This window comes from Morone saxatilis, unplaced genomic scaffold (genome assembly GCF_004916995.1).
Source record: "Morone saxatilis isolate NCDOM2014 unplaced genomic scaffold, NCSU_SB_2.0 Contig22, whole genome shotgun sequence".
Lineage (NCBI taxonomy): Eukaryota > Metazoa > Chordata > Actinopteri > Moronidae > Morone > Morone saxatilis.
In genome coordinates, this window is record NW_023339785.1 from 6,561,622 (window position 1) to 6,589,027 (window position 27,406).

Below are 27,406 nucleotides of genomic sequence, written 5' to 3' on the forward strand. Positions count from 1 at the left end.
TCACAGCAAATGGTGAAAAGTCATTTATTTGTCTTTGTAAATTCCATACAACACATGGCCACAGCTTACTAGTGACCCATTTACACACACAACAGGTGGGAGATGTCAAACATTACATTAGGTGAAGGAGTGGCAGTGTCACGTGACCATCTGGACAGGAAGAGAGTGTTTCACATATCCACGTATCTTCTCAAGAGCAAATCATAAGAATAATAAAATTTAATAAATACTTTATGTATATATATAGACGTAGATTTTATCTTCATATACATGCAACTTTTTTTAACATGCAAGGTAATTATAATGTTACACTTTGCATTGAAGCTTAAATAAAAGGCTTAAACTTATTAAACTCTGTGGGCAGACTCCCATTTGGCAAAGGCAAAAAAATCGAATAGCTATTTACAAATGCTCTTTTATAGATCTGTGCATCTTCTGCTCGGTCGTTACGCAATCAATCTTAGTGGATTTGTTTACACAACATTCATGACAACAGTTATATCTGCAATCCTGTATTAGCCTCTCAAGTACCATTATCAATAAATAAAGTTTTTTAATACAAGATGCGATAGTATCCATTTTAAGTAAATAGAAATTAGGTTTTAATCATTTTAATACACAAATGATGGTAGTTGGATATTTTTATGTAAAGATAAATGCAATATTAACAATAAATAGTTTCATTTCTTCTCAGCAATCATTTTGATTGGCATTTCTCAAAGTTCACTTTGGAATAAAACATTTTGACTGTATTTAGATCAATAAAGAACTCAAGTGAGTGAAGTGGGGGTGTTAATAATACAAGATAATTTCAAGATAATCACAAGTATGTGGACCAGTAAATCACATTAAAGAAGAGGAAGGTGAAAGGGAAGAGGGCTCGGGCGTACAGGTCAACTCTTTTGGCAGCAGAGGGGATGACTGGTTTTGGGGGAGGAGGTTTCTTGTTGTTCTTCGACTGGGATTTGCCGGCACCAGCGCCGGTATTAATCGGCTTCCCGTAGCAGTCAAAGTTCGACAGCTCAAAGTCCCGCGGGAGTGAGCCCACGATGCTGAAGTCGTTGGTCCGCAGGTCTGATTTAGAGGTGCACACCTTCTTACAACGAGTCTCTGCCACCTGGGTGCAAGAGAGCAACATGAGTGAAAACAGAATTGATTATTAAATTCTGTAGCTTTCCAAAACGTATGTATCTATCTGAAACATATAAACCAAGATAAGATTAGGTTAACTATCTGAAAGCACTGCTGGCAGCTATCAAGGCAGCGAAAGCAGACCAAAGATTGTTCCATTCGCAGAATAAATACTTAAGAAAAGTGTTAATTAAATATAGTCATCTTTAACTTTTTTGTAACTGCAGTTAAACTAATCTATGCCTCTATCTCTTTCCCAGATCATCTGTTGTGCTCAGTAGTCTTAACATTCAGCTACTGTCTAGTCACCTGCCTTCCTGTTGATGACACCTCCCTGCTCCTTGTTTGTATTTGTTGCCTTTGCTGATTTTACTACCTGTTACCAACCTTTGCTCCAAAACCTGACCAACTAGACGTCTTAATAGGTGTCCAAGACATTAATATATATATAATATATATACATATATATACACATACCACAGCATCAGTGACACTGAGAGCCACCACTGACTGAGACACAGCCAACAGACTATGTCTATCTACTTATTTGCTATTAATAAAAAAGTTGTATGTGTGTGTGTCTACAGTGGCAAAGATGTCTCTTAGACGTCACATCCACGCTGCAGGCAAGTTTCATCTGTGAGGAACATTTAAATGAGGCTGTTTAGGATTGCTGGACTTGGACTGAAAACAGACTAGACTTTGAAAACTCAGTAAAGGAGCTGTTTGATCCTGAATCTTGGACAGAACTCATGCTGATACAACAAAACTACTGTTATTTGAAGAGAAAAAAAAAGATTTTTGGAGCCAAAATTAGATTTACTTTGTGCTCGACAGTGTTGCCTAATATGGTTTTTCTCCCTCTCATCTTGGGTCTTGTAGCCTCTCTACACCTCCATGTGCTACCACATTGGACAACCGGTGCTTGTAAGAACTATCAGCAAAAGGATGTAGTCTAATATCATCCAAAAAAAACCTTTCATCAGCTTCCCTAAAGGCCCCCGGGTTGAATAGGATCTAATCAGACTATGGATGCTTACTCACTGAAGTCATTAAGCTCATTAAAGCTTCATTATTTTGATTTGGTTTTGACAAGAAAACCCATTAAACCTCAATAGAATAATGTAATCCTCTCAAACCAAATGTGGTCCAGACTGACGTAGACCTAGAAGTAAATTAATTTCAATTAGGCGTACAATTGGAAGACCTGTACACCATACTGCATGCCTGATGTGCATGTGAGTGTCAGTCCTGACTGAGCTGTGTTTACAGTCTGTGTGTGTCAGAGACAATGGACATTTTTAATGATTGGATTTTCGTGTTTTGCATTTAGATTAGATCTCTTTGCCTGAGGATGCTCTGAAATATGCATTTTGTCATTGTACTGTGTATTGTTGTGGTGATTAGCTACAGCATCAATACCCATGGGGACATTCTTTATACTTCAATCGAAATCATGTATGGGAAAGTCTGTTCACAAATCCAATCAAAGTTAAACTTATTTTCTTGTTTTTCAACACAAAGCTAATATTTTTATATGAATATATAAAAGGAGAATGTCAGTGTTCTAAGGTTACAGGAACGACGTTAGGACCAAATTCCTTAGTTATGTCAAAATATATGTATTGATTGTGTGCAATCAAAATAGTTTCCTATCCTTTTCCTATTTCCAGTTAGGATGAATATGTTTTTAAATGTTGGCACTACAGTGTAAATAGTGGGTTGGCTGCTGGCTACACCTGTTCCTGCTGCACCAAGTCTTGCTACATCAGTTACAGCAGTAACTGTAACTACTGTAAAGGTGCAGAAAACAATCAGCAGGATGGCTTTTGATAAAGTCTTAACGGTTTTTGAAAACATTGTTTTAGATAGTGACAGTGTGGATACAAACAGAAAACAGGAAGCAAGAGATGAGTATGAGCTAAAGTTAAAACTCACAGTGAAATTACTCATTGGTTTGGGAGCAAACATTTTAAATCCTTGAGTTTTTGTCATTACAGCCATCATGTTGGTATTTTGGAGCCCGAAGTGGCCAATATCTGGACGAGAGCTTGGAGTTGCGAGTGATGTACTGCGAGTAGGGCTCTGTTTTCAAGCAGGAAAAAAGGCGGTCTCAAACTTGTATTAGAGAACAATACAATACGTTTCTGAAAATATTTTATTCATATTTGATCAGCACTGCCTAGTTTGACAGTGTGATCTCAGGTTTGTGTGGTGCGCTGGATGAACTCACTGTGAATGACTTGACAATCACAAGTCAGCCACGCCCTAAAGCATACCCTGCTTTATTTTCTATTTTACTCTGAATGAGACCATAATTTACTAAATGAACATCAGGCTGTATGGAAGAAACTAGCGCTTGAGACCTTAAACTCATAAGGAAGCTGTTTGCTGAGCGAATAAATCAATTGAGAAGCGGGCTCATTTTGCTATTACAGTCAATGCAAATCCACTTCTTTTTGCAGCCAGTGGAATTGCCCCCTGCTGACCACTGGAAAGAATGCAGGTTTAAAGGGCTTCCGTAGTGGCTTCTCTTTACAGACCCAGAAGGTCTTTTCATATGCTGTCAATGGATATGACATGCAACGAAAGTAACTGGTCAGCATCAAACCAAATACTATATATACCAAAATTAAAATTGTTATTGTAAATACCGCTATAAGTGGAAAGAGGAGATTCCACTGATTTCAGTGGTATGTGTTTGATAAATAGTGACAAACACACACACACAAACAAAAACACACTCAAGTTATCAAACCAGATCCACTAACATGTAAGGTGCTGACATGAAGCGGCGTCCCTCCGGTCCCATTGACCGTGTTGTTCCTGGCAGCGGGGCTCTTTCCTGCAGCCTTTTCCTTGGTTGCCATCTTGGCCTTCTCGGCCTCGATGCGCTTCGGACTGTTAAGCATCACTTGAACCACAGCGTACTCCACCAGCGAGGCGAAACCAAACAGCAGGCAAGCGATGAGCCAGATATCGATGGCCTTGACATAGGACACTTTGGGCAGCTCCGAAGCCAGGGAGGTGCACTCAGAGGACAGAGAGAGCACAGAGAGGATGCCTAAACAAAGAGGGGAGGAATGTAACCTTGTCAGTCAGCAAAGGGAAAGGAAGTTGGATCTAAAAAAAAAATCTAAATTGTTACTTTTCCATGATACATGATTGATACTGTTACAGTTTTGGTATTCATACCATACTTTGAGGATATGTTTTTTAACATATGCTGTTTTAGTTATTTAACATAATAAGATACTTTTGTTTGTTTTTTTCTAAACATAAGCAGCCATGTGAAATATAAAAAACAGATGTCTGAAATTATGACTTTAATCTTCTTATCTGATAAAAGAATAAGTAAAACAAAAAAATAAATCTGACCAGTTGTTCAATTTCAACTTCTGGTACATCTTTGATATTTGTTGCTATGGACACATTTCGGTCTGTGCCAAAAAAGTATTTTTTATTTTATGTGTATTTTTATCAGTCACACACAAACACACGCTCACAAAAACAAACTGTAAAAAAAAAAGATAATGAGGATATTAATACTCAGCTCTGGTTAATCATGTGTGTAACCATGAATGTCAACACAGACCACTGACATAAGACAGTCCTTCTTCTGTAGCCTACATGTTTGTTACCATTGAGGAAATGCATTTGATTTACCTACTGCTGAGAGCGATGTATTTCCTCTTCAAGGTACAAAATACTGAACAAATTAATCTTCTAATATGCATAAAAGCTTTAATAGAATGCTCACATCCACACAGGGCTTCTTAGAACATGAATGCAATTATAAATTCATGACCGTTCCTTTACCTCCTTTATTAGGACATCTCCAAGAGCTCAGACAGCCTCTAATGATTGTAATTTTAAATTGTTTTTATCTCTGATAGCTAACAGGATTACAGGTTAGAGATTCCCCCTGCACGGCAGCAATTCTTTCAGGCCACAGCAGAAAGAATTACAATGACTCTTTGGAGGCTATTACAACCACCAATGAAGGCCTTTGCTCCCCTTCCCTTACTGCAATGATTCTTTAGAAAGACATGGGATGACCGATGGGTTTTGCCTCCAGGCCTCATTATGGTCACTCGTCAAGGGAGAGTTCGTACAGGGTTCAGGATTTCTAATCAAACCGCTCCTTCCTCACTGGAACAAACTGTTAAAGAGAGCCTTGTCATTCTGGAAGCCCACCTATTATCTACGAGTAGAAAAAGACTTGAAAGGTGGCAACACTAAAATAGCTTTGTTTGCCTTGTTCCCTAATGACACAAAATAAACCTAGCCTTTGTATCAGACAGAAAAACAAGAACATTTATTTATGTAATGCAGTGGTAGATTTTAACGGTAAATGTATCCATTTTTACTGTTACATTTCCTCACAACGGAAAGAAAACACAATGTGTGTATACATAAAAATGCACAGTTGAATGAACACATGGACACATACACACATATGTACACGAACACACAGCACAGCACAGAGCAATAAATGAGAGTAGCCCCACACCTGGGTGTTGACTGACCTGGACTGATCCCATTTAAAGAGAAGTCAGAGGAGGCTTCCAGGAGGAGTTGAAGTGATGATGGGATGAAAGTGGTGATAAATAACTGGAGGGAGGATGGAGAAAAGGAGGGAGTGGACGACTGGAGTGGGATAACAATGGATTATCTTATCCATGCAGCCCTGCACACACAGAGGTGCCCATGTGTTGTGGGTGACACTGACATATTAGACACAGGTTGAGTTATGGAGGAGGAAGAGGAAAAAGTACGAAGTGTAACAGACATTTTTCCAGCAAACACAAGCTTTGTCTGATTTATTAATATTGTACATCAATTCTACCATCCCACATGTACGGGATAATATATTGATATTTATAAAGCATAGACAAACATATTAGAGACCAGGGCCACTAACTATTTATCCAGAGGAGGCTTTCTAATCATTATGATGAATAATAACACACTGGGGCCTGCTGCGTGGACTTTATTGGACAAATTACTTGTTTTTGTTTTATTTTTTACAAAAGTGTATTGTTTTTTATTACATACGTAAAATACTGTATGTAAACTGTACAAATAATTTGATTTAAAGCTCATTTTAGCAACAACAGCTAAGCATGGCAGGTGTGTCAAGCTTCTCATGCAAAACAGGTGTGAACTGGGTTCTAGTCAGAGTGACCAAACACGCAACGGCAAAAGTGTCAGAAATGGATGAAATGAAATTAAAATGATGCAATCGTCAGAGTAAAACAAAATCAACAAAGTTTCTGGAAAGCAAACAACGGAGCTACAGATTCAAGTCATAGTTCTCTGAAGGTTATTCACTCCCAGCCATCCCAACGATGTCATTTCATTCATCGTTATTATAAAAATATTGATTATGGCCACTTTAATTGTAACAATTAATATTTTTTTGTTGTTGTGCAAGCTATATTCTAAATTCTAAAGTTTTTTTGTTGTCAGTTGGACCATTGTCAGTCCAAAGGTATGAATTAAAATGATGAACAATAGAGATATGCTGAGAAGAGTGTGCTTTAATAAAGTGATGATACTCTTTTATATCTGATCACCTTATATCAGCTTCTTAAATTTTGGACCAAACAAAGTCAATGAACATAGTTTCTGTCCCTTTTCCATAAGCAGTTCTAGGTGGACTGCGGCAGTCACTGACGCTGTAAGCAAGAGGAACACTAGAGAACGCTCATCTGTTCCTTGCCTGTGATGTATTCAGCGCTTACAAAAGCACAACATAAATTAAGTACTACAAGTCCTGAACCATTCTTGCATCCCCTCGGGGCTCAGGCTAACAGTCTAGTAATCTAGCTGGACCTTCTTCAGGCTAGACACAGTATGCTCCTCTGGTTTGGAAAAACAGCAGCACTGATCCTCATGCTCCTCAGCACAGCCCTTCATTAATTGGGTTAATAGGGATCAGGTGTGCCTCGTTGGCCAGCTGAGTGTCTCAGTCCTGGTTCGCTCTGTCTCCTGAAAGACCCTTGCTGCCTACACTGATAAACATAAGGATTCACCAGAGTACAAGAGCTTGTACTTGTTTCCTACCATTTTCTAAGCCGTGTACCTGCATATTTTAAACACGAGTAGCAAAACTTTACTAAATGATGTAAAACTTTGGCAGCGGAAATCTGTTTATGTGGCTAAAGAGGCACCACATCACAGTTCAAAAGGTGCAAAATAGGCCTATTAACCATGGATTACATTTTGGTCTCCCCAACGACTTAAAAACTAATAACCTTTACATGGACCAACCAGCACTTAAACATATGCTCAGATTCCCATGTATTTAGACCTAAACTAGCTCTTTTAAAAGCTTATTGACCTAAAGCACCACTGTAGTGGGTCCCATCTGTCAGTTACAGCTGTATTTAGTGATTTATCACATATAGAACAACACTGGACATGGCACCATGCTTGATAGATAAAGTCCTTCATGGTGTCAAAGTGATTGATGATGTCATATTAGGGCCATAATGTCAGTGATCCCAAAAAACATAAAAATCCAACAGAGAGGTTTGTATTTGATTGACCACAACCTTTTCTCATGGCTTTTTACAACAGTAGTTTTCACACCTAATTATCTCCATGACATGAACACTCTCACCAACCCCTATTTTTGATCCGACCCACCATGCACTTCATCTCGGTTTAACAGCACAAGGAATATTTACAGATCATATATATAGGTAAACGTCAGTGAAAGATGGTGGAATTGATTAAATAATCCCTACCCAAAGGGACCCTGGCAGCACTCGCATCAGGGTTGATCCAGAAGGACAGCCAGGAGAGGACTACGATGAGCAGCGTGGGGGCGTAAACACCCATCATGTAGAAGCCAACCTGTCGCCTTAGGGTGAAGATAACCTCAACACAAGTGTAGTACCCTGCATGTGGAAGGAGACAGCGGTCAAATATAATTAAAGACACATGGTTTGCCTTGAAATTAAAACAATGAGAGGCAGACATAGAGAACATAAGATGCTGGTATCATGCACAATGTAATTGTTTTCCAAATTAGAGGCTGGGGTCCCATGAGGGGGGTCGTCTTTATAGGAACTGAAGGACAGACTAAAGCTGTTTAAGGGGCCAGTGTGTAGGATTTAGTGGCATCTAGCGGCAAAATTGCATATTACAACTAAATGAATACCGCTCGCCTACCAAGCAAGTAGGGGAAACTACAGTGGCTGCAAAACTCAGATATGAAAGCCCTTATCATGGACCAGCATTTGATTTGTCCATTCTGGGCTACAGTAGAAACATGTTGGTTCCACATGGCGGAGTCCGCTGAGCAGGACCTTCCTCTGTAGATAAAATTATTCTTAGTTTCAGGTGATACATTAATGAAAACATAACTATGCCTATTAAATTCCATTTCTGCCAATAGATCCTTCTAAATGTTACACATTGGACCTTGAAGTGAAAACAGATACAAAGAGACAGTGTATAGCTACTTTTAATTTACCTGAATTCATTGTAGTAGTGCTAATATTAGATTTTGTAGTTCTTTTCAACAAGTGGTAGCTATTTTAACCGTTAGAAATTCCCGATATCTCCGACTCGGAATTACAATGTAGCTGATGTTTTTCATCAGTATACCATCTTTGTCAATTCACAGTTGTCCCATTATGACTTAATCAGTCTAAAAATGTCAACTTAGGAGGATCTGGCCCCTGAATTAAAACAGAGAAGGTGAGAGAAATGGCCCTATAGTGACTTGGTCTATTACATCTGTATTATGCATTAGTGGACAGGTATAAGAGCCAGCTTAAGCCCAAGCACAAAGCAAAGCACAGATGTGCACACCATTAGTAATAAAGAAAGCAAAGGGGAAGAGAAAGGAAAAGGTCAATGGGCCTATGTACTTTAACATCATTTTAGCTGACTTTGTTAAAGCTATGACCTGTTTGAGCACAAAGGGCAGCACCCCCCAAAAGCACTGCTTTTAGTTGATAACATGCCTGCTATGTAGGAGACCAACGCCTGTTCTATGCCAAAGTTCCTAGTGGATAGGAACATGTTCCTATTCTCAGAAGGTTATCATTCGTAACAGTACAGCATACATTTACATTCATAAATGATGAATTTGAACCGATCAATCTCTCTAATGTAAATATGGTCTTTATTAGTTGGGCTCAACCCAGCATGGAATATGCATCTATACACTTCAGACCTCCTACAGCCGTGTTGTGTTTCTGCTCTTTGAGACTGGTCAGTCGGTCCAACGGGATGGTAGAGTGGATGGACTGAAGTAATATTTAACTAGCCTGGGGATCTCTGGGTGAGCTTTATACAGCATATAAGGGCTGCCTGTGTCGCAGAGCAGGCTCGAACCAGTCGTACACAGAGGTGATCTTTGTGTCTGAACAGGTTGCCATGGAAACCCGTTAAAAGGCTGACTCATTGCCAGCAGTGTGCCTCCCTAGTGCGAGCGCACTGAGGTCACACTAGCTCTGTTGGCTGATAGAGATTTTCCATTTCACTGCAAATGTCATTTTGTACTCATTGGTCTCAATACATACTTTTTGTAGTTTTTCTTTATTTTATTACAGGAATACTCAGTAGTTTTAGCCCTTGCCAACAACCTGGGAAGAAGGTCAGTGTGGTCATGTTGTCCATTAGTCCCAGTATGTTAGAGTTTATCCTAACTATCTGTGATGAAAACATCTTGGAAAGATCTATGTAGCCACACAAGACAGTCAGATTTTCCATGTGAAAAGTGACTTCCTGACAATCCGAAAACAATAGACAATAACTGAAGAATAACAAGAAGTAACTTGGGTTGGACAGGTGAATACATTTGACTTCAACTATTCCACTAATTGATAAATGATAGCGGTAACCAAGCCACGTAGCAATGTACTTGCCCTTTATCTCTATTAATTTTTATTTTTTCTTAATGTGTTTACTGTTATGCACCAATTTGTATGTGAAAACCTACTTGGCAATAAAGCTGGTTCTGATTCAAGTAAACATGTAGGCAATCGATAATTAAAAACATTAAAAATATCCACAGAGCACCTTTAACTTTTGACCTAACCCTTTAATTTATTTGATATATTTGAAGAGCAGGGTTTTTATTGCGTGTTTTTTTATATTATTTTTTTTACTATGGGTTAACTCTGACCTAAGACTCTCAAAATAACCCTAACTCTAATTGATATAACTCCGACATGGAGTTTTCTCAAGGCAAACACTTGTCGAAACTGACAAGTACGCTCTCTCTCTTTTAGAGCCAGTGTTTTGCTTGTGCATGCTGGCTCACTGTATGTGAAATAAACAGAATCACTGATATGAGCTACACCTGTCGTTTTCCTGCTATGACAAATCAAAATGTGTGCCACAACAAAAGTCTGTAATTTTAGACAATTGTTATGTGCTGTGCTTTTTCTTCTGGCAATTATCAGTTCACTTTAACAGGAGCAGAGAGTTAACAGTTTTGGCATGGCTGTGGAAAATATCTCCAGACATAATGTAATTTCAGTTGACTGTATGATTACACAACAGTGCATATACATCCTCCTCACTATCACACAAAACTACAAATCTCCAGAATAATCCACAGTTAATCTTAACAAGATTACAGGCCATTAAGGTGTTAAAATTGTATTTCCTTCAACAAATGAAAGATTAAGGTGTAATAATCTTTATGCCTTTACCAGAAAGATGACCACAAAGCATTACCTCTGCTCAGATAAGAACGTGCAATTGAAGCCTGCTCGCTGCTGCCCAGGATCTGATCTGCCAAGATTTCATCTTTAAATTAACTGCACCAGAAACTAATCTTACCTTAACAAAGACACCCATCAAAATCTCCTATTTAGGAACCTATAACACTTCTTGTGTGATGGCTGCAGCCAGAACGATTCAATCTCTCACCACACAACTCAGAGAGAACTGATGTAAAGTAAATGCGAGACCAATATGACAATAAAGTAATTAGTTACTGTGCCATATTTTTGAGATGTAATGACATACAAAACAAATTTACTGGATGGGTGAATACATGAACCTCTTGGCCAAGTTAATAACAATCATGGCAAGCACCAGGCACATGAACATATTTTTTTAATTTGAGTACAGCATAGCTTTGAGCCTACCCAGAACAAAATATTCTCATTTCTGAGAGAATAATAAATGAATGGATGAAAGGAAAGCCCAAAGATGAACAGCATTGAAGTCAAAACCTTGTTAAGCTCAAAGACTTTGTAGCTGATGGAAATGCTGGAAAAAAAGTTTACTGGTTCAAGATATTTCACTCTGCTGCAAATGATCCATTTCAAGCGTCAGTCTAGAGTGAGTCGTGCCAAATTTAAAAGGGAGACCTGGCTACTTTTGGCTAGTGCTGGCTAGTATTTTGATGATTAAAAAACTACTTTCCTTACTAATATGCATTGCAACTTGCTGTTTAAAAATAAGTTTTTTAAAAAAGATTTATGGCAAGGATGGTACCTGTTCCTGCATAAAATTTGGTGCAGTTCCCATAATCAATATCTTCTTGTCTGATATCAAACTGTGGCAAAGCGATGGCGTCCATTTGCACTGGGTCTCCTGTCTGCCACATGAACTGCAGGTCATCTGTGGTGTAGCCAACTGGATGAAAGACAAAGGCACACAAAAAGTGAGACACTCCTACATACAAATACACACATACATTGTTGAAGCCACATTGGTGTGTCCTCAAATGCATTGATACATATACAGTCTTGTAAACGCCCACAATGTGAGCTTGCATGTTAAGCACACAAACAGAAACATACAATCAGAGTACAGAAATAATATAAATGCACACACACTAGCAGAGAGCTATACGTCTCAGCTGTCAGGTTTGGCATTAGAGGGAAATGGCTTGAAGTTATTTTGCTTATTTAAGTCTAAACTGCTTTGTAAACAAGATGCAATAACCACAGTCGGGCTCAATTAGCTGTAAGACTTTCACAACAACCTTAAAATATGATGATTTATTCCACTTCTCTAAGTGTTTGCCACTGAAATTAGCTCATAAACACAAGCAAAAAGCTAATTTACCCCAAAACAACTATTTTATAAAAACAACAAATATATTCCCAAGTCATAAATACTGTTAAGCCCCAAAACCAGCTAGTAAATGTCCAACTGAAATCCCACTTTTTTGTAGACAAATAATAATGTCAGCATGTTTTTGCTCATGTGTTGTTAATAGTTTTGTATTATTAAAAGAAAAGTCTTTTGGGAAATATCAGCTTGTTTTGTCTCCCTGTGTTTGATTGACAGCAACTGGCAGGCTGGTGGAGAGAAGGTAAACAAACTTGTGCTGTGGCCTACATGCAATGGGCAGACACAGTGTTTTTAGTGGTGATAAAGAGTATAAGGACCACACCAGCATCCAAACCGGACCCAAGTGACATTTAAAGGTATGTTTACATGCTGTTTAATGTGCTGCAGCTGAGCAGCTAATGAGCTACCTAGCCTGCAAACTGAGATTAGTAGTGCACTTCCCCCCCGGGGAGTGTTTGTTTGGTGGTTTGTTCAACAAGCTATGGTGCAGGAAGGAGATTTTAGCAGGAAAGCTAATCTGGGTTGTTCTTCAGAATCTGTGGCTCTTGTTGTGTTGTGTAGCAGGCTGTGGTTTAGCTCAGAGTGACATCTGCTTTGCCTATGACTGAACACTAACGCCACTTCTTTATGCAAGATTCGATTGGCTGCCTCAAAATAAGGTCTCCATCTATGTGAACACACACACAGTTAATGCAAAACTATAGGGCACCATCATAACCTTTCAAAAAAATATAAAATACTAATTTCTGCCTTGTTGTTTCTGATTTTTCTCTCTCGGAGAACACAGTATATGTATGCTGTAGCAGACAATAAAAATGCAAGTGATATTTCAGAAAAACTCACAGCTTTCAAGTTGCATTTTACACCTCTGTGTATCCATAGGGAATAATGTCAGATCCAGCGGACAAGAAAGGGTGACGGACAACCTGGAGGAGAATGAAGAAAATTCTGTTTTCAGTTTTCTATTATGCAATGCTTTTGTTACCCCCTTACATCCAATTACATTCACACAGAAGCCTTGTTTGCATGACACAAGTATTTCTTTGAGATCTCTTTACTCGTGTGTCTCGTTTTTGAAAGATGCATTTGCATGGGATAAACAATTATGTTCACTCAAGGCAAACTCACAAGGAGGATCTCTTGGGACGATGGAAGCCTACCACAGCAACAGTAGCTGTAGCCCCAACAAGTTTACATTGAGCCCCTTGGAAGATCTGATGTTTTTTTTACCAAATGCTGTGCATGTCAACAGTCTCATTATCTTTTGAGATTTCGCTCTTGCAGCCCACAGGCTCAATAATTCTTGACACAGAAATAAATAAAAAATAAAGAAAACCAAGGGAATATTTGCAAATAAGATTTAAAAAAAAACCTTCCCTAACTGACTGAGATGGACACTAGACTAAAATAATCATTACACACCTGCAGGGCATTAAGAACACAAATGATCAATTATTACATTATCACATTAGGGTCTCCAGGTAAGAGTCATATGCATGTAGCCTAATAATGATACTGAGTTGCCATTTTGTTTCATTTGGCACTTTATATATGGAAATATAAGGAAATATACTGTAACTTTTATGGTTTCAAATGGAATGACTATATAAAAAGTTCAAAACATTTGGAAATGTAACATCAATAAACTTCACACACTAAAATGGATTAATGGGAGAGTTTATATTCATCCTACTGGTGTATGTCATTTGAGTAGAGGTTTACTGTGAGATGCACACTGAAAAGCAAAGATTATTCTGCAAAGTTTTTGTAATTTATAACTAACATTTAGTTTTTATTATTAAGTCAATGTGTGGAGGATTTTTAAATAACAATTTAAAATTGACATTTCCTGGAACAACAACAGTTTGAACAACAATTAGAGCATATTTAATTAGACTTTTAATCAACTGTGATATTTAAACATTCCAGAGCTGGAAAAAGGACTTGTGTTATCTTTGAATGGCATGTATCTGAAATTTGCAGATCACATTTTAACAGTGAGGCAAATATAAATAAAACTCCTTACCTCATACTGATGAGGACGTCTCCATTCCGGAAAATGAAGAGGAGGATGTTCTCCTGGGTGACGTCGTGAAAGTTGGCGCTCTTCTCGTTAGCGAAGAACAAGTCAGGCTTCCAGAGACATTTGAACATCTTGGGATCAACGGTGAGAGAATCGGACTTGAAGTCTTGCGGTAGCTTCAGCCTGGGGTCATTCCAGCGCTGCCGCAGGAAGATGTTGACTCTGTAATCCTGTTAGGTACGACAGCACACGAGCACAAACATGGTTAATGTCTGTTTCATTTTAGGGCTATCGGAAACAAGTTGGATGCTTTTAGGGGGATTGATGACCTCTCTGAATGGGATTTGGTTAATGCTTATTTTCTATTCACATTTTCAATGAAGCTTTAAAAAGTAAGGAAGCCCAGATGGAAGGCCATTTTTATCATCACGACCTTTGGGCTCGATCTGTTCAAGATTTATAACACTCCCTGATGCTACAAGAGGTATCTCAAAAAGTATAAATAGGTCAATAAAAACATTTTAACCCTCCTAAATACATTTTAGTTACTTCTGATACTAATGGTTGTATGTGCAGTTAAAGAATAAGAGTTGAAAAGTGAAAATGTTCCTTTTTAAGACAACTACTCCTTTTAGGATACAGCAGTTCCACTTTATTGACACTTGGTTACGTTTTCTACTTCTTTTAAGATTTTTTAACACAGTGACGAGCAGCATTTTCTCACAGCAAACATTTCAACGACAACTTCAACACACCACTTCAATGTGCCAAGTGATTTTACAGCTGCAGCGAAAGCACTCCTGACATCTACAAACAGTTTCAAACAGTTAACATACAGAAAGCTGCACAGTCCAAGGGTCAAGTGTTATCAATACAGCGGACATGTGATACAGCAAATACCTCATTAGAGAGCTTATTAGTGAAATTTCCACATTCTTGTTGGTGAGAAAGTATCACTCAGTGAGGCTTTGAGAACGTTTTTTCTTTTTTTGTGCCTGCTTTGATGGCGTGCCTCAAGCTGTTCTGGGACCAGGTGTTAGGAGGGACTATTAATGCTGAGTGTGAAGATGGATGACATGTCAAATAATGCTGCCAAAATACCAGCTTTATGTGTGTGTGTGTGCTCCTGGGTAAGAAATTAACTTCCACCTTCCATCCCTTCATTGTTCCCACTTTTCATAATATCGGCTGTCTTTAAAAGAAAAAAAAAATGATGCAGAAGCTCATATTGAGTCTGCTAAGAGCCAACATTTCTCATCACCTAATGCACTCAGGTGTTTTCAGATTAAGGGGGGCAATTTTCCTTATATCCTGAGAACACAGTGGATAGTAGGCTTTGATGAAATCAGCAGCAGGGCTCATAATGGATCAGCATTCACATGTGCATATTTGATGACTCAAAAAACTGTGACTTAATATTAAACTGCCATAGAAATAATGGAACTAGAATAAACTTCAAGTCAATCAGTTCAAAGGAACTTATCCCCTCAAACCACACAAGTAGTAAACATTGGATTAGGTATCCAAACATGGTTGAGCATGCATTCCACTAACATCTGCTCACCCAGGTCATTGCTACACAAATGCGTGTTATTGTCTTTCTCTGGTTGAGTCTGACCAACTGTTGGCCCAGGGGAATGACACGCAAATAATATATTAATACGGCTGCTGGTGGTCTTCAAAAAGAACAATGGACCTAATGGTTCAAATTGTCATTGCAGGAAGTCTGCTGCTTAGGATATTTACACTATAATATTACAGTTGTTTTTTCTGTCATGGATGGGGTCAGATGATCTGCAATTCCAGGTCCGGCCAGAAATCATCATATCATATCATCATATCATTATATGACAAAAATCTTGAACATGTAACACATAACTACACAAATAAATGTATTATATATATACACCCAAATGTGAATTTCCTTTTTCTGTGTACTGCAGTATTCTACACTATTAACGTTTCCCTGTAAACTTTTGCCTACTGTTGAAATAAGAATCTAAAAAGCTCTAATCTAGTCTAAAAGTGCTATACACAATAGCATTCAGTGAGACAAAACTAACATTCTTGTACAGTAAACAGTGTCAGTGTACACAAACAAAACAGATATTTGTATATAAGAAAAATGTTTCGTTTACTGCCATAGTGACAAAACATCTAAACATTTTGACCAGTAGCCTATGGGCTTACATGATGACAAAACAACTTTTCATTTTGGTGGCATTGGCTAATTTACTGACACAATAACTAAGCATTGAAGCACTCATGAAATGTTTTGGGCGAGTTATTACCTTTTGTAGACATGCAATAGGTTTGGGATGCCCCATGAAATACTTACACTCACATTTTAGAGAATGTTAAGACTGTTTCAAAAAATGAGCCACAGCAAATGAGAAAACTGTAACTTAATCTTGTTCGGCCCCTGTAGGACATTAGGCCACAACAAGTTTCATCAACTGGATGCTTTCCTTTGCTCTTTTAGGTGTTCTTCCATGTTTTCTATGCCTGGAAGTCCAGCTCAGCTCAACCTTTTGAGATGCCACCTCCCTCCACTCACAACACATGACCCAGCCATCACAGTCACCACAGTGACCCTAGTTCTGAATTGCACAGGCTTATTTTTCTGACAACATATGTGTAATGTGTTTGCTGACACATTTTTCAGTTAAGCCAGAATGAGAGTAGAGCAGATTTAGCTTATCTCTTTAATGTTTTCTCACACGTTTTGTAAGCGGTATGTCAACTTCAAAATTACATTACTGCATGGGAACGTTTTGAGCTACAGCCAGGTTTGACAGTAAGAGACAGCCAATTGACCTAAATGTGGTTTTATAGTTCATCTGTTTTTCATTAAAGCTACGCACTGGACTGCACTGTCAGTGCATCTATCCATATACAGTAATAGTACAAACAAGTAGAGTTAGACACATTCTGTTCCTTCCATTCCTTTTTCTTTCAGCTAAGCAAGACCTATTTCCACAATCAGCCAACACCATTCTATACACAGAGGTCTTAGGATGGTTTATGAATTCATCAGTAACCCAGTATGTGCTTTATTTTCCCGCCAGTAAACAGTTTTGGAAGGGAGAGCTGTGGTCAAACTGTTGATATCTCAGTTTGGAAAGCAAGCCATCATTTCTATACAACCTAATTTTAGACTCTTATAGCCAACTAGTCCTCAAGCGACAGCACGAATACCTGTTGGCTCTTCTCAGGCCAATTCCCACACCTTCGCCTTTCTGAAAAAATATATCTTGTCTCTGGCTCACTATCAAGCTGCCAGTACTGTATTCGATTCTGGGGAGATTTAACACAACCGCTTGCTGTAATCAACAAGGAAAACTCATGCTGAGAAGCAGTAAAGACTCAAAAAATACACACACAACATAAAATTAGTCATCCTCTCTCTCTATATCTCTGATAAATACAATCATAAAGTGAAAATAGATGTGTTAACTCCAGTGGACGCGGGGTGGTATTTGGCCGAGGGAGGTGTAAATGATGAGAGAGAGTTTCCTGAGATAAAATACCCCACAGAGTGATAAATTGAGGGGGAGAGGTGACCAGCTGTCTCTTCTGTCTCCTCCCTGGTGCGTTTTGAGCCTTCCTCACTTTCATTCTCTTTCTGTCTTTCGTTGGGCATCATGGGGGAAGAGGGATGACAGAAGCTGCCATCTGGGAGTCTGTCATCTCTCTTTCCCCATCTTAGTCTTTTTCTTGATCCTATCTCTTACTCCTGGCTTCTCTTTCTTTCAATTCATCCTTATCTCCTACTTCTCTTACTTACTTTGTCCCTTCTACTCTATCCCATTTCTCCGCCTTCCTCTGTATTATTCTTCTTTCTCCATCTTTCCCCTGCTAAATTTCCTCCTGATTTTCCCTCTTTCTCATCTGTTTGGTTTTCACTTCCTTCCCCCTTTTCTCATTTCCCTCTCTAACATCTTTGCTCACTTTCTTACCTTTCTTTTAGACTTCCTGACAATGTTTTTCACTTTCTGCTTACTGTCCTATCTTCTGTTTCTTCCTAATCCCACCCCACCCCCCATTGTTTTTCTTTTCTCCCACCATCCGTGCAACCCACTTCTATACTTTGAGTTTTCGTGATTTTCCGCTTTCAGCATTTATCTGGTCTAACTGGTCCGTAATTGGTCTTGGTGTGAAACTCTCCACTGGAAGACTTCATAAGTGAACACACTAACTGATCTGCAGCCAAAAGAAATGTTTCCAGCGTAGTTTTTAATGCTTCTCCAATTCCAGGATATAGGATCTAAGGCTTTGCTCAGAGTGTCACTAGGAGAACATTTATCACTGCTTTATACTGAGACACTGTCCAGACCTGCAACAGGACTCTGAGAGCAAAGGTCTAAAATCAAGTACTCTATATATTCCTATGAAGACTGAGGTTGGCGGTATATTCCATGACTAAAATTGGATTGCTCATACAAGAGAACTGGCAGTTTTGTGAGAAAAAACATTAAATTATACCTTGGCTGACGTTTGCCTTCTAGACATGTCTTGTTTCACAAACGGACGATATGCCTTGCAATTCTCTAAGGCTTGTATCTGTTGCTATGATTTTATGTTTATTTCATGTTTTTTTGAGGAGCATGCAAATTGTGTTTTTATCTTGCATGGATGCCATTGACCAAACAGTGCTCTATGCTCACATTGTGAATGATGTGGAATTTGCTAGCAGCGCTGTATATGACAGCAGTTTGACAGTTTTTTGTTAACACACCATATTCTGACTTCTTTTTTAGTTGTTGGTTCAGTTATTTTTCTAACAAAAAAAAGTATGTTTTATCAGATTTGGCCTGATTATGCATCTTGTCAGAGGTCCAGGAAGTGCAAGATTTGTGGGAATCAACATGGTGAAGTCTTGTTTTATTAGTTTGCTTTCAGTTATTCTGTGAGAATCTGGGTCTTTTTGGAATAAAACTAAAGCACTGCATAGAGTCTGTTCAGATACAGAATCAAACTGTGGATTCTGTCACTCTGTGTTGCAATTTTTTGAATGAGCTTGTAACATGATTGAATAAATTTACTTAGAGAGACACTTAATGTTTATTGGCTCCTCCCAGTATCTTTAAATTAAAAACACACTGGTAAGCCAGGCTTATTATAAAGCTTCAGGAATGTTCCCTTATTGTCTCCTAAGTGATCTAGAGTTGACCCAGCTCCGTCCTTGAGTTTAATCTGTTCACTAGCATTCAAACGGCACTCCTTTATCAGCAATTAAGCCATCAGATAAATGAGGCATGAAAATCCCAGTGTTCATAATGATTCACTGCTAAACAGCCTGATACTGTCTAGAAAACATGCTCATGCATTATTCCTCGAACTTGCAGGATAAAGCAGTTTTCAGCTCTGATCCACTGCCTCTGATTGGCAGAAGTATTGACTATCAATACTGTCAGGCCGAAGTGGGATTGAAGTGAATTCTTACCATGGTGGTTTCTTGGATGGAGCCAAAACTGTTGATGAAAATGTTCACTCTGTCTTCCACAGGGATACCTGGAATTAGAAAGAGTAATGAAGAGATTATAGTCCTTTGTTACTTTACAATGAGAGTGAGGGTGCCGCTGTGCTTGTATGTTACAGTAAGTGTCAGTATGCTATGTAAAAAAGAAAATATATTTCTACATATTGTACCTGGTGATTCAATTGATTGTGTTAATGGTCAGAGTTTGGGAAAGACTTTATCAACACTGCAAAGTAATCTGCTAACACTATAGACATATATACTTGCATCTCTCTCCACTCCACCTTTAGCACAGAATAATGAAATCCTTGATAATTGCAGACTGTTCACCCCGCTTTGAATAAATTAGTTCCTTTGAGGTGTTTACTGGAGGCTCAGGAGTTTCACAAGACAAATTCTATCAAGCAATTCACAAAATTAATGTGCATAATATGGAGGTGGTATACAGCTCATATCTTCCATGCAACCAAGCAAACTAATTCATATTCAAGAAACACTTCTGGTGTTGTTTTAAAATTCTCTATACGGTCTATAAAAGCAGCTCACCACTTTATAGGTCTGGCCAAAGTAATGCACAAGGCACAGTTTAGGATGTAATTTGGGAGATTATGACATGGATGTTAATGGACGGGGAGCTTTCAGCCCACCCTGAAATCAAGAGCAGATGTTTGGCCGCTCAGACCAGTCGAAGAGGGAACTGATTCTGCTCACAGCACATCAAACATCGAGCCCCGGATACGGCTCCTGCTGCCAAGTGCCAGAGGATGGAAACTAACTGAAGGTCTACCTGAAGACTGGTAAGACCATCAGTCAGATGCAGCGGTCAGCAATCACCTCTTTGTTATTTTTATGGCTGTTTCTGTGAGACTGAGGCCTGGAGCTCCCTACAGTGTGACATTTATAGTACACTGTAAACACTGTAAAGATGGAATGGTCTCAGACGGGAACGAATAAAATGGCAGATATTTACTTTGTTGTAGAATTGACATGTTAAGTAAATAGTTTCACTGAAAAAGTAAGATATTATATACAAAGTATAAAACTGTATGTTTTTTTTCAGACTTTTTCAGACTGGCTTTTGTCACAGATTTAATTCCCATAACAGCTTGTTTGTGTCAATCAACAGCATCTTTGAGGAAAACAGTCACCCCGAGAACATCAGCCTTTTATAACTGTGTTATATAAAAGTCTATGCATAACAGGAATACAATTTATATTAATGTGTCAAGCATCACTTATGAAGAAAACCCCCTGCACCAAGTTTGTGGAAGAAATCTGAAGGTACATATTCATAGTATACTGGTTTCTTTAATTAGCATGACAGCACTGCAGCAAAAATGTAAATTAAAAATAGACAGAGACAGATGAAGAGGGAAAGAGACTTGCCTTTGAAGTTGGGCCTTATTCTGGGATCATAGGTGATCAGTAACCTGTTCAAGATGTTACTGGTTGAATTTTCAGGGACTCGGGCCAGATCCTCAGATGACAGCTGTCTGCAAACAAAAGAGACAGAGAGGGAACTGTAGGCACGATTACATTAGCAGGTCAAATTCTTGGCAGATGAAGAGTGCAGATGCACAGTACACCCAACTCTACTGTGTATACTCTTTGATTAAACTATAACCTCAGAGAGCTACCAGTTAAGGATTAAATTGGCTTTTTAACAATTCAAATAGGTGGGGGGAGTTGACCTGATCCTTCAGACAGATAGGGGACGTTATTTTAACCTTCTAGGACAATTACGTAATACCTAAAAATCTCACTAAAAATCAGTACTGTATTACAGGTCCAGTGTCTAACATTTAGGATCTATTGGCATAATCGTAATAATATATTAATAGGTATATTTAGTGTATAATAACCTGAAAATAAGAATTATTCTGTTTTTTTTACCTTTTCCATTTGGATCTACAGAGACAGTGGACCCTCTTTCACAGAAATGCAAACGTTCGCAATCTGCAACTTCATCCCTAAATGCTACTAAATCCTACACACTGGTCCCTTATGTCAATAAGCATTATATTTCTAACAAAACTAAGAAGGCTACAGCCATAGTGGCTCTGTGAGGCTGTTCTTAGGTGTAGCTGGGCTTTGAGTTAGATGCTAGCATGCTAACATGCTCACAGTGACAATGCAAACTGATGTTTAAATAACCAGTGTGTAGGATTTAATGGGAATTTGCAGAATGCAGATTGTAGCCAACTAAAACTGCTCACCTCCGTAAGACAAACTACGGTGAAACTCGCAAAAAACCCAAAAGGCCCCATCTAGAGTCAGTGTTTGTTTTGTCCATTCTGGGCTACTGTAGGAACATAGCAGTTCAACATGGCAGACTCCGTAGAAGAGGACCCGCTCCCTCTGTAGATAGTACAGCACACATGATGCTGATACAGTGGTCAAATGCTTGACAGCAAGAAAATGGCAATTTTCTTGACTTATTTGTAAAGTAAAAAGTAAACAATTAGAAATAATTTAGCACATTTTTCTAGATTTATTTTGAGTTGTCTTGAGAAAAACTCCTTTAAAGAATTGAGCCAATTAATCTGTCATGTGGGTGGCAAATAGTAAAACTGACTTTTGTGACAAAAAGTTTATTATTTGTGCTGTGTATATCCAGTTTTTATTGAACTCAAAGGGAATTTTTCTGTTTGAACTAGCCTGCAAAATAGCAAAAAACAGCTGTCTACTGAAAATTATCACCATAACATAAAGTGGTGACTTTCAAAGACATTCAGCCAAACATTGTTTGTTTTCTGAGATTGACTGATGAAAAAACAATGGGACAGAGAGAGCGAAAGGGGAGAACAAGATCTGGCAGAAGAGAAAGGAGAAAAAGAAAGCCTCCTTGTGGGTGGCAATGAATTCTCCTGCCAAAGAATTTCCCCTTCTCAAAGCACTTTACATATCATTATGTAAACCTTATCATACACTGAGGATGAGTTAAAGTGCTCCACAGGAATGCTGCGCAGTGTGTGTACGTTCTGCGGTTCCTCTGATCAAAGTGAAACACATAATTCCCATCCACTAAACCTTTTTTTTCTCTCTTTTAACAGACCCTTCTGACAACCTCGAGCACAACGGCTAAACTGGAACCAAGTGGTTCCCTTGATCCACAGAGGGATCCGCAGTACTAAACACGAAATATGTCATACAGCTTACACTTGCCAATACTGGGACTACATCAAACGCTTTCTCCCTCATTTCAGAAAGTTTCATTGTCGAGCCATTTGTTACCATTTAAGGAAGTAGAGGGTGCAGCTTTCCACTGCATAGAGACAATGAGCAGTCCAGAGGCATGTTAGAACATATTGATGTTCCTTCTATTATGAGAGATATGCAGAAACTACCTTTTTGGTTTATCTATGACCAGACAACTTCACCACTTATTTGACACAGTTGTTAGCAGGCAGACAGACAGCAAAGAGTAAATATGGAAGTGCTAAAGCTGCGGCCAAAGTAGTGTCAGGGTTAATTATGTCACATTGCAAGTATTGAGTACTTTTTTAAGTGTTTTTCATATGATACTTGAACCAGTTGATGAAAAGGTAAGATCCATCAGGTGTAAAATAGAAAGTTATGGGGGCACTTCAAAAGGACATTAAAGGGAAATTCCACCAGTTTCACACATAGGACAGTTTAGTCACTGGGAGTTAGAGCTGCCCATTAAAAGTTGATTTAACTGTCAGTGGATGAGAAGAGTCTTAGACCACCTGCAGAATAAAAAATTCAAACTCCATTCAGGAATTGTGTCTTGTCATCAGGACGAAAGTATCAGGGAATTGTTGCAACATGGACCCTTTCTCTTGTAACACAGGAAGTTACTTACTGGTGCACTGTTGCATGTGCTAACTGTACTAGCTGCCATTACTTACTTCCTATTATTAGTTACAGTCTTATTTGCTGACTCTACACGGACTGGGAGCTCAAAGGATGGGAGGTTTGTTTACCCTTCTAGAGTAGGAGTTTTGGACCGGAGGGAGGAGGAGGTTTTCAGGCCCCAGGGAGCGGGGCCAGAATCAGGCGAGGACAGGAAAGGCATAAAACAGGAGATGAGCGAGTACGTAGCAAGTTAATTTGTGAGTAACTGTTAACGTTGTGCATCATCCATCATGCTGATAAGTTTGCAAGTATTTGTTATTGTGAAGTTGGAAGTTTTTTCACGTTTTTTAACTGAGATGTTTTATTGTGTTGAAATAAATTATGAAATAAAAATGAATTCATTAATTCAATTAATTCTCCTTAGTGGTTGCTCCGACACATTCAATGAATGCCCCTTTTTAGAAATTAGAAATTTAGACAGTCACCTTGAATCCCACCTTATAATGTTGTCATTACTGCACTTAGTATTTGCAGTGAATGTTACATGACGTACATAATGTTATGTCGTCTTTTGCACCATATAACAACCCAAGGTGTTGTTTATTCTATACTTACGATGGACAGTAAACCTGCTTCCCTTTTTTCTTTCCCTTCTTTGTTCCTTTTTCTTTGGCAGATCCTCCCTCCAGACAAAGAGAGAGCACAAGGAGAAAGATGGCGAGCTTCTTAATGCCCATTCTGGTGCGAGTTGAGCCTGTGGAGGAAAAAAAAACTGTTTAAATAAAGAGAGGGGGCCACAGCATTTAAATTACTCAAGCTTAATGGCGCACAATTCAATAACCCAAACTGAATAGTTTTCTCGTCACATTCAACAAATCTCAGCATTCATTTGCACATGAAGACAGAAGCTACTTAAGCTTTTCCCTGGGTGGCAGACGGTATAAAGCTTCAGAGTGCTTTATCTAGCCACTGAACACTGTGACTTTGCCCCGTGCATTCCTGACATGCTGCATCCCCATGTACTCTGGATGCATGTCACATACAGTAAATGTCTGAAATGTAAATTAATCAATCTGACATGGTTTAATCAAGTAGTGCAAGATCAAGCATAAATCCAATCAGTAGAGTAATGTAGCTGAATAACGATGGTCATTCAGGACTCTTCAGGTGAATGTGACCTCTAAAGGATGGCTGAAATAAACATTATCTGAAATATCGTCTACTTTGTTCTAGAATCTGCAGAGGAAAGTCTAACAGTAATAATGCTCTTTCTGCACAGAGCTGTAGATTCTCTATTTTATCACCACAGTTGTTTATCATGATCTTTACAAACTGTTACAGGTCAATACTTTCTCACAACACAAAGACTCAAATGCAGGAGACAATATAGTCCTGTGTGTACAATAAATCTGTTGGTTAGAAAATCCAAAGCCAAGTCTAAGAGTAACACGACTATATACAAATGCACACCTCTATGCAAAGGCGGTGCATTTTTGCATTTCTTGATAGGGGTCATTAATCAGCTAACAGCCATAGTACCTGTGTGATTCAATCCCCATCTAGGAAAGCGGTGCCCTTTCATTGCATAGGGACACAGAGACCAACAGCAAAGCCAGCAGTCTCCCCCCCCCCCCCACCCAGCCAGCAAGACTATATATTAACTGAAGCAGTTTATTGTCTAGACACAGACACTCTCTCTCTCTTTCTCACTGCCTTGGCCCAGTAACTCCCTGACTGCTCCTTTCCTGCACATTGATCATCATGTTCTCCACTGGAAATCGTTTCCAGCGCTCCGCTCAGCACCTTTTGTTACCATGCAAACACCTTGTCTCACCCCGAGCTAAGTCAACATTGTTTCATCAGTTTGGAAAATTCCTGCAAAATGGGAGGTTGGTTGGTGTTCCCATTGTGGAGGAGAAAATGGCCAACATACATCAACACTGGCACACACGTATCGGATGGCAGCAGCTGGAGTGATGGGAAATGTTTAAGTGGGCAAGCAATCACGTTTCTTAGAAAGCATTTCTTATGTGACCTACAATTTGTATGTCCCATCTTCCTTCTAGCATCTGTTTAACTCTCATCTCAGACCATCTACTCCAGTCTCCCTGACAGGGAGGAGGAGGAAGCACAGGATTGGTCCATATGCAGGAGTTTTATTACAAAATAAGACACATTTCAAAATCTTGACATTGCCTATTGCCTATGGCCAAAACTCCCAAACTTTTTGGCTTGTAACCCCTTAATAGCCAAGGAATTTCCCATCCCAACCCTTTGTAATTGGTAGAGTGTGTCTTTAATATGTGACATTAACTAAGGAGTGTCATTCCTCTCTCAGATTTGTGAAATCTTAATAGTTTTTGAGTCCTGAAAAGGTTAACTAGCTAAGTATTACAAAAGGGAGAAAAACATAGAAAAGTCATACAAATAAACATTATAGTGCGGAAATATTGTTTCTTCTTCCCTATCTTGTGTAGCAACCGCTTGCGGGCTCTGAAGCACAGTATTGTGGCTTCATGCAATTATCATAATATAAAAACTGATTACCACTGATTTTTGTTAAAAAATATTAAAAGATAAGTGCATTACAATAATAATACAATATCAATTACAATAAGTTACACAACTCCTTTCCAATATAAAGTGTTATTATACCTTAAATTAGCTTTAATCAAGCTGTTGTCAGAGGCTGTTTTCAGTTTTAGGGGCGATTAATGTGAAAATGTTGTAATTTGTTTTGTTTAATTTAGTTGATCTTGCATTGAAGATCACACTAAGACCTTGCTGTGCTTACATTCTCAAAATTGTATGTATTTTAAGATAGAACCAGGACACCATACACACCCATTCTAAACTGAACTGTGGGTTCAGCTGAGAACGAGTCCATAAATTGACCTTGGCACTGCCTGAGTCAACTCTGTGCCGACACTGTAGAACACTACCCTCGCTGTTAGTTTTACTACTGGCAATTTTAAAACTGCTGAGGCTTTGTCATCCTACAGTGGCTCACAGTGACTCAAGCGGCCTTACATGGTCTGCCCTATGGGTCCAAGGTCAATAAGAAATTCTGCTCCGCCCACATCACTTCCCCAGGATGTGCATTTTTAGATTATAGACCACAAAAAAAGCTGTGATTTGGAGTAAATAACATTTAACATCCACTTATTTGTTTTCATAATATAACACACTTAAGCGTAGTATCTGGTGTCCCCATCTGACTGCACAATGCTTTAACCCACGAGGACAGGCCTGTGCTGTGCTTATCTAAATAATCATATGCAATGCAAAACAAACAGCAGCCTATAGGCAGACTACCGGGGCACTCACAACCTGTGGCTGCACATCACATTGGCAAGAGAAAAGTAAGTAACAGAGGCGGACACTTCCCCGAGCATCAGGAGAGGAGAGGGGCTGGAGTGGGAACAACACAGCAAACAGCGACCACCATGACGAGGGGGGGATGCAGGAGGAAGATGCCTGTACATATGAACGCGATCATGCGATTTGACTTTACGTGAGTGCACGTTACGAACATAAATAACACGAAAGTCATTTATCACGAACACATGCCACCCACTCCCACTTACCGTTCGGCTTTGGCACCTGTCAATTCCTTAGAAAACTACACCGAGTAAAGCTGAGTGTGCAAGTAGTCGTTAACAGAGCCTTCCAGACCAGTCGCCGTCTTTCTTTCCCATTCTGTTGTCCGCTCCCCTCACTGAAGCAATTTGTTGAATGGGTTTCAGGGGCCGGAGAAAAGTTACATCTCGGCAAATTGCCAATTTTTTTTATTTCCGCGCCCGGTTTGTTGTTATTTTGGAATCAGTGTGTGTATATGGCTGCTGCCCTTTCGCCTCAGCTCGGGATGCCCAAGATGGAGGCTTGCGTGTACC

At 39.0% G+C, this 27,406-nt stretch overlaps 1 protein-coding gene across 1 annotated transcript; it reads right to left on the reverse strand.

The window, feature by feature from the left end:
- Positions 1–27,406, reverse strand: glrbb (glycine receptor, beta b). The gene is made up of 10 exons (XM_035669385.1): positions 27,101–27,406; positions 24,129–24,267; positions 21,081–21,187; positions 19,659–19,726; positions 14,216–14,442; positions 13,033–13,115; positions 11,605–11,745; positions 7,887–8,039; positions 3,903–4,195; positions 1–1,117 (listed from the first exon to the last, which is right to left on the reverse strand). The coding sequence occupies exons 2-10, from the start codon at positions 24,248–24,250 to the stop codon at positions 821–823; spliced, it is 1,491 nt and encodes a 496-aa protein (XP_035525278.1). The 5' UTR covers positions 24,251–24,267; positions 27,101–27,406; the 3' UTR covers positions 1–820.

What these genes read in the sequence shown, in the direction of transcription:
- glrbb (XM_035669385.1), bottom strand. Translation starts at nt 24,250, where the DNA reads ATGGGCATTAAGAAGCTCGCCATCTTTCTCCTTGTGCTCTCTCTTTGT. An exon ending in AATAAGGCCCAACTTCAAAG is followed by an intron (nt 19,727 to 21,080) that starts GCAAGTCTCTTT and finishes TTCTAATTCCAG; the next exon opens with GTATCCCTGTGGAAGACAGA. An exon ending in GACGTCCTCATCAGTATGAG is followed by an intron (nt 13,116 to 14,215) that starts GTAAGGAGTTTT and finishes ATTCTCCTCCAG; the next exon opens with GTTGTCCGTCACCCTTTCTT.